This window comes from Mus caroli, unplaced genomic scaffold, assembly GCF_978045245.1.
Source record: "Mus caroli unplaced genomic scaffold, Mus_caroli_1 scaffold_19, whole genome shotgun sequence".
Classification (NCBI taxonomy): domain Eukaryota; kingdom Metazoa; phylum Chordata; class Mammalia; order Rodentia; family Muridae; genus Mus; species Mus caroli.
In genome coordinates this window covers 48,129,804-48,146,547 of record NW_028227274.1, presented here as the reverse complement: position 1 = coordinate 48,146,547, position 16,744 = coordinate 48,129,804, and the positions used below count along the sequence as shown (strand labels likewise).

Below are 16,744 nucleotides of genomic sequence, written 5' to 3'. Positions count from 1 at the left end.
CCACACATCACTCAGAGGTGCTTCCCTCTCCGTTTACAATGAAGACTGGAGGGACAAAGCTCTGCTGCTGTGGCCTGAGAGCTGGAAGTGACAGCAAGCAGAGATTACAGATCTCTGTCACGAACCCTGTACACCATGGCCACCATTCTCAGCTCGTCCTCCATTCCCACAGCCCCACCAGAACCACTCAGGGGCACAACAAGTACTGCTGCTCTTGAGTTCTCTTAGAGAGTTAGCACTGTTTTCTTTTGTAAACATCCATAGGAATAACTACCTAGTAATAACATTTAAACATGATGGCAAAACATTGGTGACCATTCAATTTAAGACATCTTAAAGATATGAAAAAGATGCCTGTTTCTAGATTTTTCCTACTGTAAAAGTGTCCATGTGTAGCTGTTACTGCAACACGTATCTTGATATTTTAAATGGGCATCATTAAGACACTCAAATTGAGAAATACAAGTCGCTTTGCGTTTAACTAGACTGGAGTCATTGAAGCATATATCATATATATATTTACAATGTGTGTACCAATATCCTCCAATGATATCAGTCTTCAAACACTTCAATTAATTCTATGATTAATTGTGATACCAACAGACAACTAGGCTGAGATCCTGACTTTTTCACATTTTGCAGTGTTATAAAGCAACTGCCGTATTTGAAGCTCAGAAGGGTTAAGAGAGGAAATATCAAAGGAATGAAGCCAAATTAATTCACTACTGGGGGGGGGATTCCCACAGCTCAGCTGCAGCCGTGTGTGTGTGTGTGTGTGTGTGTGTGTTCATATTCTCTCTCTCTCCCCCTCTCCCTCTCGATTTCTCTCTCTCCTGACATCTTACAGTCTAAAAAGAAGAGAATTACATGAGAGAATTAGAGAAGCTGCCTGTCCATCTAGAACAAGCTCCTCCCATCTCTCAGGCAGTTCTCTCTCCCACTCACTGATCTGATGAAAGAACAAGAAGCACTTGAGAAGCCAGAGCCATTGGGGGATAGAAGTCAACAAAGCACAGTGTCTGACTATGAGAGGAAGATAAACCAAGTGCAAACTATAGGGATCGCATAGGTCCTTAAAAGCACAAGAGGCCCGCAGAATAATACCCATGCTGTAGTACCTTTAGTTGGACCAAGTATTCAAGTCTGCCTAAGTATACAAGTGATTAGGCATTTGACAAGACCCTTATCCATCTCTAATGGCTAGACAGGCTATAAAAGGAAAAGTCCATCACAATCCAAAACCCAACAGAGACTTACATTTTCCAATCCATCCTGCTCCAACCTAATAAAGGGAAGGAAAAAGACATATCATCTAGTGTAAATCACTATGAGAACATCTTAGTTATGAGGAGTACTAGGACGCTAGTTGACAAGAATGAGGCATTAAAGCTCCACGCAAACCCCCTGGCTCCCCGCCTTGCTGATGGTGATGGCATCAAAGCAGAAGCCTGCAGCAGGCAAAGCCGTGGGGCTTCACGTGGCTGAGACAAGGGAAAGGACCACACTCTAATTTTCACAGGAAAAGATAATGTATTTTATTTCTGCAATATTGTAGAAATCCTTCAAGCAAGCCTTAAAAGGGATAGATAGTATCTGATTAAAGAAAGCCATCCTTCTTATCCGCTATTAGCCCAGTCCTTACTGGAATTTCACGTACATAACACAAGAAACTCACCATAGCAGACACCGCAGTGGCTCTAGGTTCAACAACATGACATCTCATCAACGTCTGCCTTTACTCTGCTTCACTATGCTCTACTATATCCAATTAATGGTGGGTTAATCAGTGGTGGCTGTGACCACACACAAAGGCAAAGGGGAATTGAAAAAGGAAGCAAATTCTCATGAAGGCAGCTGAAAACTCCCTAACACTGGCCTTTCAATGAACAATCCTCAAACTACTTGTCACTGGTTACGTAAAAACGAACCAGCACAGGCCACCTTTCTGACCGAACCAAAGCTTTCCACTAAGCAGCAAGTATGGCTAGCTATTTCCTCCTATCTAAGGCATACATTCTATATTAGGGACCACACAGAACCACTAAACTGACTACAAAGTCAGAGCCGCCATAATACAATGTGGTTATTTCTTCCTTTGCTAGCTGGAAGAGACAGGGCAGTCTTCCTGCCCAAGGCTCATTCTGGGCAGAACCCAGTTTCCCTGCCCACCTCAGCAAACACTGTGAGTGGCCCTTCTCAGAGCGGCTGGCTCTTTGTTTGCTCCCACTTAACCTGACTTGCTATCCTTGCAAAGTGTATTTCATTTCCTGACTTCCATCTCAGGAAAATCTTTCCAAGCCTTTCCTCTGGTTTCCCTTTAGTTCTCTGGAAGGTGATCAAGGTGTCTGCATCTCCAACCTTGGACCACATCACCTGACTGAGATGTTCCTCCAGCTATCTACCTGCTAACAGCATCACCTTTAACCACGTGGGCAAAGTAACAAACTAGAAACTCTTCTCGTGGGCCAAAGCAACGGCACCAGCCGGACTAATCTTCAACTACCACTAACACCTCCAGAGAGCCGTCAGAGCTTTGCAAAGCATACTTATGGCTCACTGGTTAAAAGCACTAGCTGCTCTTCCAGAGGTTCTGAGTTCAATTCCCAACAATCATGGTAGCTCACAGCCATCTGTAAGGGAATCTGATGCCCTCTTCTGGCCTGTAGATGTATTTGCAGCAGAATACACATACATTAATTTTTTTTTTAAAAAAGTCCACAAGAGCCAGGCGTGGTGGCGCACGCCTTTAATCCCAGCACTCGGGAGGCAGAGGCAGGAGGATTTCTGAGTTCGAGGCCAGCCTGGTCTACAGAGTGAGTTCCAGGACAGCCAGGGCTATACAGAGAAACCCTGTCTCAAAAAACCAAAAAAAAAAAGTCCATAAGATAATAAAAGAAAATAGCAACATAAGACTTTATACGTATGCATGAGCTTAGCTATGTGGCAGTAGAGAGGAGGATGTATAAAAGGTCCATCTAAAGAAAGAATCTATGTAAAATCCACACCTAACAATAAACTGGAAGAAGACATTTAAAAAAACATGAATAGTCCTTCTCTGGATAGTAATATGTGTCTTTTTTTTTTTTTTTTTGGTTTTTTCGAGACAGGGTTTCTCTTTACAGCTCTGGTTGTCCTGGAGCTCACTTTGTAGACCAGGCTGGCCTCAAACTCAGAAATCTGCCTGCCTCTGCCTCCCGAGTGCTGGGATTAAAGGTGTGCGCCACCACGCCCAGCACACTTTTTTTTACCACTTCTTTTTTTTTTTTTAACATTTATTTATTTATTACATGTAAGTACACTGTAGCTGTCTTCAGACACTCCAGAAGAGGGCGCCAGATCTCGTTACGGATGGTTGTGAGCCACCATGTGGTTGCTGGGATTAGAACTCTGGACCTTCGGAAGAGCAGTCGGGTGCTCTTACCCACTGAGCCATCTCTCCAGCCCCCTTTTATTTTTCTCCTATTCACATTCCTGTGTATTTAAGATTTCCACAAGCCAGGCAGTGGTGGCACATGCCTTTGATCCCAGCACTTGGGAGGCAGAGGCAGGAGAATTTCTGAGTTCGAGGCCAGCCCGGTCTACAGAGGGAATTCCAGGACAGCCAGGGCAACACAGAGAAACTCTGTCTCGAAAAAAAAATTTTTTTTTCCACAAAGATAAAACATTAGTTTGTGTGGTTAATAATATAACTAGAAAGAAATAAGTAATATTTTGGTTCCTAACTGGGTAAAAAGGTCAGACCAAATTTCAAACTCTAAGTGACTCAATATTATTACATTTTTTTCTATTCTGTAAAATTATGGGTGCAAAGTTCTTTCTGCATCTAATTTCCCTAATTCACACTCAGCTGGTCTGATTAGAAAGGTGGAGGCCCATAGCTTTGCTCAAATATATAAAGACCTGTTTTCCTTTAGTTATTAATCAGCTTTTAATTCAAATCAAATTAGCTAATAACATATTACTTCACTCTGAAGGAGGGATTTTGCTAAGAAATATTGTGAATGTTATAGTCTATATACAATAGGTTCATTACTGACAGAATTTCAAAAATGGGGTAGTGTCTAATATACAACATTTTAGGCTAAAAGAAAAAGATCAAACACAGATGGATATGCAAAAATATGTAAATTAGCTGAGGTGGTGGCCCAAGGCCTTAAATTCAATCCCTAGTGTACAAATGATGCCAGCAAACAGTGGAACTGTGTGTAGCTTTTGCTCTACAGTAGTCATTGAAAGGTTCACAATAGGGAGAACAAACGCTTTCTGCTGAATTTAAAATAAAAAAGCTGTATTTATTGATCTGTCACAAGGCAAGCATAGTATCTACTATATATTTATAATTAAAGTTGCCAGAAGGAACCATTAGGCTCCAGAGCCAAGGGTTTTAAGTGATCTGTAGTTGTCACAAAGACTCAAGAAAACTAAAGCTCTGGGCGTTAATTCACAGTCACCCTGTAAGACATCGAGTTCAGACCAAACATTCAATACAGTCACCCTGCAAGAAGGAAGTGCAGACCAAACACTCACATTCCGGACTAGCTGACTCTAAACATGTGCTCTATCGCTCAGCTTATTAAATCAATAAGACTTTCTATATTTTACTAAACACAACAAATCAGCCACATTGTACTTAGGAAAAAGTATTAAAAATGCACAACTAGGGGCTGGTGAGATGGCTCAGCAGGTAAGAGCACCCGACTGCTCTTCCAAAGGTCCTTAGTTCAAATCCCAGCAACCACATGGTGGCTCACAACCATCCGTAACGAGATCTGACTCCCTCTTCTGGTGTGTCTGAAGACAGCTACAGTGTACTTACATGTAATAAATAAATAAATCTTTAAAAAAAAAATGCACAACTACAGGAAAACATTTGTAATGATGTCACCTTCTACCAAAAAAAAAAAAAAAAAAAAAAGATACAGATCTACGTTTGTTTAAAACACAGCTGTGCTGTGTCCCCGAAGTAGACCCAAACTCCGATCCTGTTCCCCGCCTGCAGAGTGCTGAGATAACAGTGTATACCTCCTCCCCTGGTTTAACACTTGTTCCATATTAACTTATACAAAACCGTACAAGTGAAGTGATACAACTGGTACAGACTTTCCAAATGTAAGCATGTGGGACACACTGAGGCACAATGTTTAAAATTTAGTTAGAGAAGCAATGCTTTAGGACAGCAACAAAGTTTCAAAATACCTCAAATAGGCCACCATTTTCCTCACAGCTCTCATGGCAAAGCCAAAGCACCAGAGGGGCCACATACTCTGGCTTCAGGGCTTCAACAAGGTCTGAAACAAAGAGAAGAGCATCCATGACCAAGAGCACACATACAGGCTTCGTAAATCATTTTACTCTTGGAAACATCTTACATAAATAACCAAAGACTTTTAAAATAAATGTGAACAACTTTACATATAATTAATCTAAGCTTAAAAGGCTTTAGGACGTTTTCATTCCAACTAAGAAACCTAACATCCTCTCAAGTTTCTGCAATCACAGGCACTGAGTGTGTCTTTTAATGATAGGTAGCATATATTCACTGAAAAAAATTACCAGAGCTGCCTGAGCAAGGACTGGTGAGTGAATAATATAAAATTTGACAATCTTAGATAGCACTCATTCTCAAAGTTATTTTACTCTGCCCGCTGTTTAATAGGCATCCAGGAAACTAGGAAGGGTCCTTGGCAGATGTAAATGCAGAGAACGTGCTGCTGCACTGGAGACTACAAACTGAAAGAACGCTCTCCCACTGCACTCTGGGAGCATCGTGTTAGTGCAGAAATGAACTGTTACTCGAGGCAAGCAAAGACCTGGACTACAGCATTGGCTCTGCTGTGCCGCAAACTCAGGAATGGGAGCATATGGCCCAACTCCCCCACTCCTGGGTCTTCATCAGTAAGCTGGTAATTTAAAGTACTTGCCCTACCTATGGTACTTAGATGTTCCAAGTGCAAAGGAGAGATGACTATATCCTACAGTATGTTATTTGTTTATAATACCTTACAATTGTACCTAAAGGATAGTGTCCATGCAAATTTTAATTGATATAGCCAAGTACAATTATACTCCGATGAAAACCTTGACATAAATCTAACTGCATGTTATATGGACTTTGGCTCACCAGTCTTTGCCTAGGCAACTCTATTTTTCTCCTGAAAAACTGTTACTTTGTTGTTCAAGCATCAAGGATACAGTTATTACAAAAGAGAGTTAGAGGAATCCTAAACACAGAAAAGGAAGAAAGTCTCTACCCAGAGAACACAGGAAAGAAACTGCATAGCAGGAACAAGAGGTGAACCAAGGACAAAGAAGGAGCCCACAGGGCCAGGGCTGTAAACCAGCAAACCCCAGCTGATGACACAGAGAAGGAGGAGGAGGAGAACAAGAAGTGGAGAAGACATGAGCAAGAGTCCAAACAAACAGAAAAACAGTGAGATAACGGAATTAGAAAACTTCTCTCAGTAATAATCCAAAATGTAAATTCTCTTAGCTTTCCAATTAAAATATGCAGATTCGCAGATTGGGTTTTAAAACAAGATGCTTCAGTTGTTGTCTCTTTGAAATAAATACACTTTACTGGCAAAGATACACAGTGCAAAACACTGAAAAAACAACGGATGTCAACTTACTGAGCAAGCAGAAGCCAGACATACAGCAGTGTAGCTGTGATGATAACAGAAAAAGTAAATGTCAAACCAAGGGCAGTCATAAGAGCGAAACCAGGCCAACATCTTACTAACAGACAACCCATACAGAACGTGGGACAGAGAGACAGCTCGGCAGCTAAAGTGCTTGTTGCTCAAATGTGAGGTTTGGATCCCCAAAAACCCATACAAATGCCAGATGGGTGTGGCACCCTTCCTGTTCTAGCGTTAGGAGACAGTGACAGGAGATGCCAGCTAGCCAGACTAGCCACACACACACACACACTCTCTCGATTTGACTGAGGGACACTGCCTCAATGTATAAGATGGAGAAAGATGACTCAAACCAGAATCTTCACATGCACAAAAAATGCATGCATGCACACCCACCAACACACATACACAAACAAAAACAACACCAAAAAGCTGAAAAGAAACTGAAGACTTGGTACCTACATCTACAGCAAAGAGTAAACCCAGCGACCAACAGTATAAAAATAAAAGCTCATACAAAGCCCGATTTACCTGTTTTTGTTGCCAAAGCATCATGTTCAGACTCCAGCAAACACTGAAAGCCAGACTAAAAGGCAGCAAAGACTGCCAGAGCCAGGTTCAGACACAGCAGAGACTTGGGAATTATCAAACTGGGAGATTAAAACAACTAATTAATATGTTACGGGTTCTAATAAAAGAGAAACGATATATAAGGACAGATGGATACCAAGCGCACAGGTGGAAACCGCAGAAGCAAAGGAACGGAAGCCAGAGGAAGAAATGAAGCATTGTGTGCCCTCTCTCTCTCTCAGGAAGAGTCAGAGTAAAGAGCAACTCCTCGAAACAAGAAGGGGCGGGCTGTTCATAACAAGAGCACACGGTTAACAAAAGAGGCTGTGGGGTAAACATGATCCAAGTACAGTATGTAAAGTGTGAAACTGTAATGGGACCAATTATTCTATATGATTAATATATGTGAAGAAAAAGTTACAAAGAGAGAAAATGCTAGCAATCAAAATCACTCTAACAGAAGTGAAGAATCAATGTGTGACAAGCCAGGCGTTGGTGGTGCACGCCTTTAATCCCAGCACTCGGGAGGCAGAGGCAGGAGGATTTCTGAATTTGAGGCCAGCCTGGTCTACAAACTGAGTTCCAGGACAGCCAGGGGCTATACAGAGAAACCCTGTCTCAAAAAACAAAACAAAACAAAAAAAAATGTGTGACGATCTAGCACTATAAAATCCTGAAACTGCAAGGCAAAGAGAAACAGGAAGGAAGCCACGTGTGGTAGCACACCTGTAAACAAGCACTCATGAGGCTGAGGCTGTAGAATCGAGAGTTCATGGCCAGACTGCCCTACACAGCAAGTCCCATGCAAGCAGACTCTGTGTAGCTAGACCTGTCTCAGTAAGCAGAATGAAGGGAAAAAAGAAAAAAACAGACCAGAGTTATAAAACTCAAAAGTGTGTAACATGTACAACAGGAACAGAGTAAGAAAAGGGAGTGCAGAAGTGTTGAAAGTAACTATGGCAGAGTTACCCAGAATTAACAGAAGTGTGCATGACTTAATCAGAGAAAGATCTGCTTTAGCTCACGGTTTTACAGGTATCTGTCCATCGTGCCAGAGAGGTACAGTGGAACAGAACTGTACAACTCACCACAGCTAGGAAGCATAGAAGAGACAGGAAGTGCACAGAGGCAAGTGCACCCTTCAAACACATGTTCCAATTACCTACTTCCTCCAGCCAGGCCCTACCTTCCTGTTCTCTTTCCTATTTTGTTAAGAATATGTTTTTGCAGCCGGGCATGGTGGCGCGCGCCTTTAATCCCAGCACTTGGGAGGCAGAGGCAGGCGGATTTCTGAGTTCGAGGCCAGCCTGGTCTACAAAGTGAGTTCCAGGACAGCCAGGGCTACACAGAGAAACCCTGTCTCGAAAAACCAAAAAAAAAAAAACAAAAAAACAAGAATATGTTTTTGCATATACACATACATCAAGAGATATTTGTGTTCCTCTATTTCTTTATCATGTAATATAATATCAAGTGAAATATCATCCATGGTTATATTAAATTATGAGACACTAAAAGACTGTTTCTCACAGGACATTGCTACCTATTCTAAAATTTATAATTAATTTGTGGTTGTGCAAAAGAAAGTTGTATCCTGTTAGGCAAAATTATGACTTATCAAATTTTCATTTGGAAATTAAATGTAGCCGTGTGATGGAAATGCCGTGTGATGGAAATTAAGTGTAGCCTTGTTCCCAGTACTCAGGAGGCAGAGGCAGGCAGATCTCTATGAGTTTGAGGCCAGCCTGGTCTACATCAAGAGTTCCAGGACAGCCAGGGAGACATGGGAAAACCCTATCTCAATCTCAAAACAAACAAACAAACAAACAAAAAAGACTCTGGAAATTAAGTCTGACATAGGGAGATGTTGACAAGAGGTAGACTTGTATTGGCTACATCTCAGTAGTCAACTTCACTACACCTGGAATCAACTAAACCCAAGCAGTTGGGTTTTCTTGAGTGGATTATTTGAGGTGTGTAGACCCACCCTAAATCTGGATCATCAGAGGCAGAAGATCCACCCTAAATCTGGGCCACACCTTCTGATGGCATAGAAGAAGAAAGCTTTCACTCTTTGCCTGCTCGCCCTCACTGTCACTGGCAAGTTCATCTATCCTGCTGCTGAGGCATCATTTGCTGGAGATAGAACCTACTTCTTTAGGATTATGGACATAGACTGAAGACCAGCTAAGACATGCAGCCCTGTGGGCTGAACAACTTCTGGATTCTTCCTTTTCCATGTTGGACTAGCTGGACCACAAACTGTAAGCCATTCTAATAAATCCATATATGTATGTGGATGTGTGTGTATATGTGTGATATATTAGTGTGTGTATGTGTATATATATATATATATATATATATATATATATATGTGTGTGTGTGTGTGTGTATGTATGTATATATATGTGTGTGTGTATACATATGTATGTATACACATATATACATAAATATATATATATTCTATCAGTTCTATTCTTCCAGAAAACTCTAATAAACCAGAGAGCCCACAGAACCATTTAGTAAAATATTTAGTATTAAAAAAAAAAAAAAAAAAAAAAAAAAAAAAAAAAAACCTCTAACCTAAATGCCAATGAAATAAACCTTCAAAAGTAAAGTCAGAGAGGCAGATCTACAAGTTCATGGCCAGGCTGATCTACGGAGTGAACTGCAGGACAGCCGGGTCTCCACAGAGAAACCCTGTCTCAAAAAATAAACAGAGTAAATTTAGAGTTAGAATTGGATATCTGCATGCAGAAGAATGCAAATGGATCCATATATACAATCTTGCACAAAACTCAAATCCAAGCCGATTTAAGACCTCAACATAAAACCAGATACAACGAACCTCATAGAAGAGAAAGTGCCTTGAACTTACTGACAGAGGAGACAACTTCCTGTACAGAACAGTCATAGCACAGGCACTAAGATTGACAACTAATAAAGGACCTCATGAAACTGAAAAGCTTGTGTAAGGTAAAGAACACTATCAAAGGACAAAACGGCAGTCTACAGAATGGAAAAAGATCTTCAACAAACCTATATCCAATAGAAAGCTAATATCCAAAATATATAAAGAACTCAAGAAAGTAGACGTCAAAAAAACAATTCAAATTTAATCCCATTTAAAAATGGTGTACACATCTAAACAGAGAATTCTTAATAGAGGAATCTCAAATGGCCGAAAAACACTTGAAGAGATGTTCAACATCCTTAGCCATCAGGGAAGTGTAAATCAAAATGACTTTGAGATTCCAAACTTGTACAGCCACTATGGAAATCAGTATGGAGGTTCCTCAGAAAATTGTAAAGTGATCTATCTCAAAACCCAACTATACCATTCCGGAACATATACCAAAGGACACTCTACCATGCCACAAGTACACTTGCTCGACAACGTTCATACCAGTTTTATTCATAATAGCCAGAAACAGAAAACAACCCAGATGTCCCTCAACAGAAGGATAAAGAAAATGTGGTACATTACACAATGGAGTATTAGTCAGCCATTTAAAAAAAATTACATCACGAAATTTGCAGGCAAATGGATGGCACTTGAAAAAAAAAATCATCCTGAGTGAGGTAACCCAGAGCCAGAAAGACAAACATGGTATGTACTCATTTATAAGCAGGTATTAGCTATTAAGAAAAGGATAATCATACTACAGTTCACAGACCCAGAGGCTAAGCAACATGAAGGGTCTGGAGGGAGGGGGAATGGATCTCCCTGGGAAGGGAAAATAGAATAGATTCTTCAGGTGAACTTGGGGTCAGATGGTGATCAGGTGGCAAAGGGATGGAGGGAGAGAGTATGAGGAGAAACAAGAGATGACTGGACTTGGGGGAGGGAACTTAGTGCAGTTGAAACTTCCTGGAGTCTATGAGGATGATGGAGGATACAGCGCCTGAATGGGCGATCTTCTGCAACCAGGCAAGGCAAGTGGTAGGACTGAGACACCAACCCAGTCACAAAACCTTCAATCTATAACCTGTCCTGCCTGCAAGATGTGCTGGGGCAATGATGTCTGAGAACTTGTGGGAGTGGCCAACCAATGACTAGTCTAACTTGTGGCCCATTCCACAAGAGGGAATCCATGCCTGACAATGCCCAGGTGGCAGGAACTAGAAGCTGGATGGCTCAGAGACCCAAGGTAGACCCAAACACAACTAAACAGAAAAAAAAGTCAATGACATGATTCCTAATGATATTCTGATAATGTCATAGATCCATGCCTAAACCAGTGGTCATCAGCTGACTGGATCAGATGCAGAAACCCATAGCCAAACACTGGGTGGACCTCAAGGAAACCTGTATGGGCGATCACAGAGACTGAAGTGACAATACGGAGCCTGCATGGGTCTGTGTCATGTCCTCTGCATATATGTCATGGTTGTGTAGCTTGGGATTTTTGTAGGACACCTAACAGTGGAAGTGGGGGGTATCTGACTCTTTGGCCTGCTCCTTGGACCCTTTTCCTCCTACTGGCTTGCTTCATCCAGACTTGGTGTGAGGGTGTGTGCCTCGTCCTACTGTAACTCGTTATACAATGTTTGGTTGATATCCCTGGGAGGCCTGCTGAAGAGAAACAGAGGAGCACAGACTGGATCCGGGGGAGGGAGCTGAGAAGAGTGGAGGGAGAGAAAACTGCAGTTGCAAAGTAATGTATGAGAGAAGATTAAGTAAAAGGAAAAAAGGGAAAAAATCTAAGGGAAGAAAAAACAAACAAGAGTGGGAGGCAAGCCACACATGGTGGGAAATATATTTGCTAAAGATGTTTCCAAAATATACAAATACTTAAAACTCAAAAAAGGAACCAACTCAAGCTAAGAATGAAGGTGCAATTCAGGAGGTGGAAGCAAGCTATAAAGTGTGAAGCCAGTTTAGGCTACAAATCAAGATCCTATCTGGTGATCTTAGTTTAATCCACAGAGCCAGGCAAGGGTGGAATAAGAAAACCAATGTCACAGTTAACCTCTGACCTCCACATGCATTGCATAACATGTACCCATAGGCAAACACCATGGGCACACCCAGAATAATAATAAATAGCCAATCAAAAGATACTTCACCGAAGGAAATAAGTGCAACAGCATTGTAAGAAAATGCCCAGCATCATGTGTCATCAAAGGATCTCAAATTAAAATAGTAACGTCATCTCACTAGCTAACTATTAAAAAGACTAAGGTTCTATTTTGATTTGCCAAATGCTGGCAAGATATAGCACAGGAATTCTAAGTCAGTGCTGGTGGAAATGCAAATGATGAAGACATTGTGAAAGACCATGCAATAGTTTCTTACACAGATAAAATAGTCTTGCAAACTATCCAATAATCACATTTCTTAGTATTTTCTCAAAAATTAGAAATTTATGTCCATATGAAACTTAGATGTGAATTATTGGTACCTATCTTCTTAGGGTTCCTATTCCTAGGATAAAAAAAATGACCAGAATAAATTTGGGTAGAAAGGAGCTTATTTCTTCCTCTAGGGAATGCAGGGGAGGGACTCATGGCAGAAACCCTGAAGCAGGAACAGATGCAGAGACCAAGGAGGCGTACTTATTCCTCATGGTTTGTTCACCCTACTTTCGTACACCATCCAGAACAATGTGCCCAGGGATGTACCACATGACATGTCCACCACCATCAATCCAGTCAGAAATGCCCTACAAGCCAATGTGGTGGGGGGCATTTTCTCAATTGAGTTTCTCTCTTCCCAAATGACTCTAGCCTGTGCCAAATTAACATAAAAACTCGCAAGCACAGTAGCTTTATTACAACAATAAAATAAAACAAGCAAAATCAAACAAACGAACAAAACCAGAAGCAACCAAGATGCCCTCGTAGGTAAGTTAATAAACAAACAGTGGTGCTCCCACACTGTGGACTACATCCAAACAATACACGAGTTTCCCCATCCAGAAGGAAAGGGGAAGGAGTAATTGCAGCACTGGTGAGCTCTGTATGATTCTGTAAGAGTGGACACATGAGGGCATGCATTTGTAAGAAGTCTTACAGTTGTATAGGACAAAGTGAGTCCTAATGCAACTATACACCTTGGTTAACAACAGTAAATCAGTATCACTTCATCAGTTATAACAAGACAGCACGCATGTTAGAGGAGCCCAGGAAAGGAACATGCATGAGAACTCTCTGTGCTCTAACCAATTGTTCTACAAAGCTTCCATAAAGCAAAATTGCTCCAAAAATAAAGTATGTTACATTCCATATTTATGCTATGCATTTCATATTGTGCTTTATATGATCTAGATAAGTAACCTATTATAAATGTGTTGTACTTATTATAAAATAGTAAGAATGTTAGTACCCTGTCTACAGAAATACGTGTGTATATCTAGATATGCAGAGAAAAGGGATGAAAGTTTACTTCCAAAAGGGAAAATTAATGGTCATGTCCTGTAGTTTCTATTGTACTCTTAAGTTTTTCAGGAGCAACCATAAATTACATAAAATGCCTTTGAAATTAGAAAGAAATTTTTTTTAAGCATTCAGAAAATTAAATCCTTTTGCAAAGCTTCTTCCAAACACAGTGTGACAGACTCTAACACACTCACTTTCTACACAGTGTGGCAGACTCTAACACACTCACCTTCCGGCAACACAGTCTCTGTCATTCGTGACCCAGCGCTAGGGGCAATGGTGTTACAATGAATGTTGTTCTTCCTGCCTTCAATGGCGAGAGTATTGCAGAGACCCAGAATGCCCAGCTTTGCAGCGCCATAATTCGCCTGGCCAAAGTTGCCATATATTCCAGAAGCTGAGGAAGTCATAAGGATTCTAAAAAAAACAACACCAACATCATCTCTGCCTGTGCTGCCGACACTGCAACCCTAGCTGTTCTGATGCTGCGGTGCCTGTCACCTCTGTACACCCGCTTCACTTCTCAGAGCCATGAATCATACATACAGTTAGAATAACGGTGATATAAAAGTGATGGTTCAAAACTCAACTATAGAATGTACGTACATAGAAAGAATCTCTGATGAGAGCCAGGTGGATTTAAATTTAACAATGTTTATACACTATTTGCCAAAGACAACAGTATTTATAAACTAGGAACATGTAAATTAATATTTTAGCAAGAAAATATTATGTTAAACAGTTGTAATTCTTCAGTAGTCATCACTTTGCTGTTTCATTTCTGAATAATACTAAATGCCATCATATAACCTGACACAATCTCACTCCACTTAGAACAACAAACAAAATAAATCACATCACTGACTTTCAGAACTTTGAAGATAGAGATAAAATGGAGTCTCAAAAAATCAGCATTATTAACAACTTGCTTCTACAACCGTCGGAAACCTAAACTGCAGGGCTGACCCTGACACACGGAGGACAGTATAAATGTAAGTATAAATGAGTGACACTTGTGCACCAATAAAGAGAACTCCTGATTCCAAACAGTTTACAAAGACTCGCCCATGGTGGGCTAGCATGAGAAGTGGCCACTCATCTCTCTGTCCATCTGGTTGCTGGGCACTCCAAATAACAATCTTCAGTGCCTACACTGCTTTCTAAAGTTGTTGTGTAGTAGTTTCCTATAAAATCAAAATCTTCTGCCTTTAGAGGAAGTTCATGAAGCCACAGGATGATTACAGGGGTCAAACAACAGGATGTTCTAAGGGAAGGTAAAACATTCTGTGCTATGGGGGAGCTCACTAAGCTCAGTAAGTAAATTACCCAAAGACTTCAGGAAGTCCCTGAAACCAACAGGATTCACTAGACCCCTCCCTCCCAAAGGTTATATAAGTTGTAAGGACAGCTGCTAAAACACAGTCTCAGCCAAAGTGAGCTGTCTAGAAAAGACTCAGATTCACTGAGGCACCTAAGAAGATGCTCTCGAATGAGTTGAGCTTCCTGTAGGCTGTGCGGTGAGCTCCCAGTGTCCAGTTTTTGCGGCCTGTCAACCATGCATGCAGAGGGGGAACTTTGGTGATGCAGCTGTCTTTGAGTCATTGCTGCTCTTTTTAGTAGCCCCTCACCCACATTCCTGTATCTAATGCCAATAAAGCTCATTACTTTGTTTTGCTAAGCTGAACTCTGGTGATGTCTGTACTGTTGTCTGTTGTTGGTTCCCCATCTGGGATGAATAGACATAGATTCACATTTTGTCTCCTCAAGAACAGGGTCACACAAAAAAACGTGATAAAGGTTCACGGGAAATGTATTGACGATGAAAAGCATGTGGTAAAAGAAGAATAAAAGCTGGTGAATGTGCACTACACTGTACTCTGAAGCCTGCAGATGTATGAGACTACTTGTCCTGGCACCATACACCCGTGAATAACACTGTGTGCAAATATCCTCTCTGCTGACTGCAGGCAACTCTACCTTCCATAATTCTGTTTCTTCATATGGTCCCACGCTGCCCGGGTCACTTGGAAGGAGCCCCGCAAATGAACTCTATGGATTATATCTGAAAAAGACATTGTTTTCATTATGTGTTTGTCAAAAGCTAGGTGTGTCTTAGAATAAACTTACACAAACATGTTCATTTTGTATGGGACATTCCTAACCATCTACTGTCACACCCAGGTAACCACTTTTGCTTTTGCTACAATTATGCTACCAATCAACAACTCATACCCATACCTATGAGCTTTCCTATAATTTATAAAATTATTATAATCCTTACATTAATCTAAACATGATATTGTATTTAATTAATGTCCACTCAAGCTAAAAATGCCAATATAACCCAAAAGGGAGACAGTGCCATCTTTTCACATCTCCACTTGCATGTGCACCCAGCAACACAATCTGACACAAAGCAACTTGAGACCAGCCTCCTTTAAATAAGTACCTGGAGAGATTTAGCTCATCTGGCAAAGTGCTTGTCACACAAGCATAAGAACCCGAGTTAGCGTCCCAGAAGCCATGGTAGTAATGTGTGTAATCCCAGTGCTGGTAAGGCAAAGACGGCTACCAACAAGTCTAGTCCAACTAGTGAGCTCCAGACCAATAAGAGGCCCTATCTCAAAGGAGTTAGGTGGCATTCCTCAGGACAACAACCTGTCTCTGGCATATAAATGTATGTGCATGCCCATCCCACACATACATGAACTGACAAACATGCATTAAAAGCAAATATCTAAATAGATCCTCATGAATTTGACATATACAACTTATACTCAAAATAACAAATCATAGTTAGACTACATAGCTCATTATCAGGAAATATCTATAAAATTCTCACTGTTACCTCTATTTTTGCCAAGACTTTCAAATGAGTTAAAAAGCCTACTTTTAAGGACTTCAAAGCAATGAATGACCCACCTGAAGAACACTACAAAACAACCCTGGATTGAGAGCTGTCCCATTTTTGGCCATTCTTACTCATTTGGTTTCATTAAGGAATTAAAAAAAAAAAAACAAAAAAAAAAAACAAAAACAAAGTTTCCATACAAATTCTAGGTGAAGGCAGGGTAAATGCAAAACTAAGGCAGGAGAGATGGGTGATAAGGAGTGGGGGACTGGGCAGGATGGAGCCTCATCGTTTGGATCTTTGT

At 40.9% G+C, this 16,744-nt stretch overlaps 1 protein-coding gene across 1 annotated transcript in view; it reads right to left on the bottom strand.

The window, feature by feature from the left end:
- Hsd17b4 (hydroxysteroid 17-beta dehydrogenase 4) overlaps positions 1–16,744 on the bottom strand; it is a 73,656-nt gene that overhangs the window by 36,317 nt on the left and 20,595 nt on the right. Inside the window, exons 7-10 of the mRNA XM_021150170.3 lie at positions 15,567–15,651; positions 13,819–14,006; positions 5,197–5,288; positions 1,258–1,282 (exon numbers count right to left, since the gene is read on the bottom strand). Coding sequence (XP_021005829.1) covers positions 1,258–1,282; positions 5,197–5,288; positions 13,819–14,006; positions 15,567–15,651 — 390 coding nt within the window. The remainder of the gene's footprint in view (positions 1–1,257; positions 1,283–5,196; positions 5,289–13,818; positions 14,007–15,566; positions 15,652–16,744) is intronic.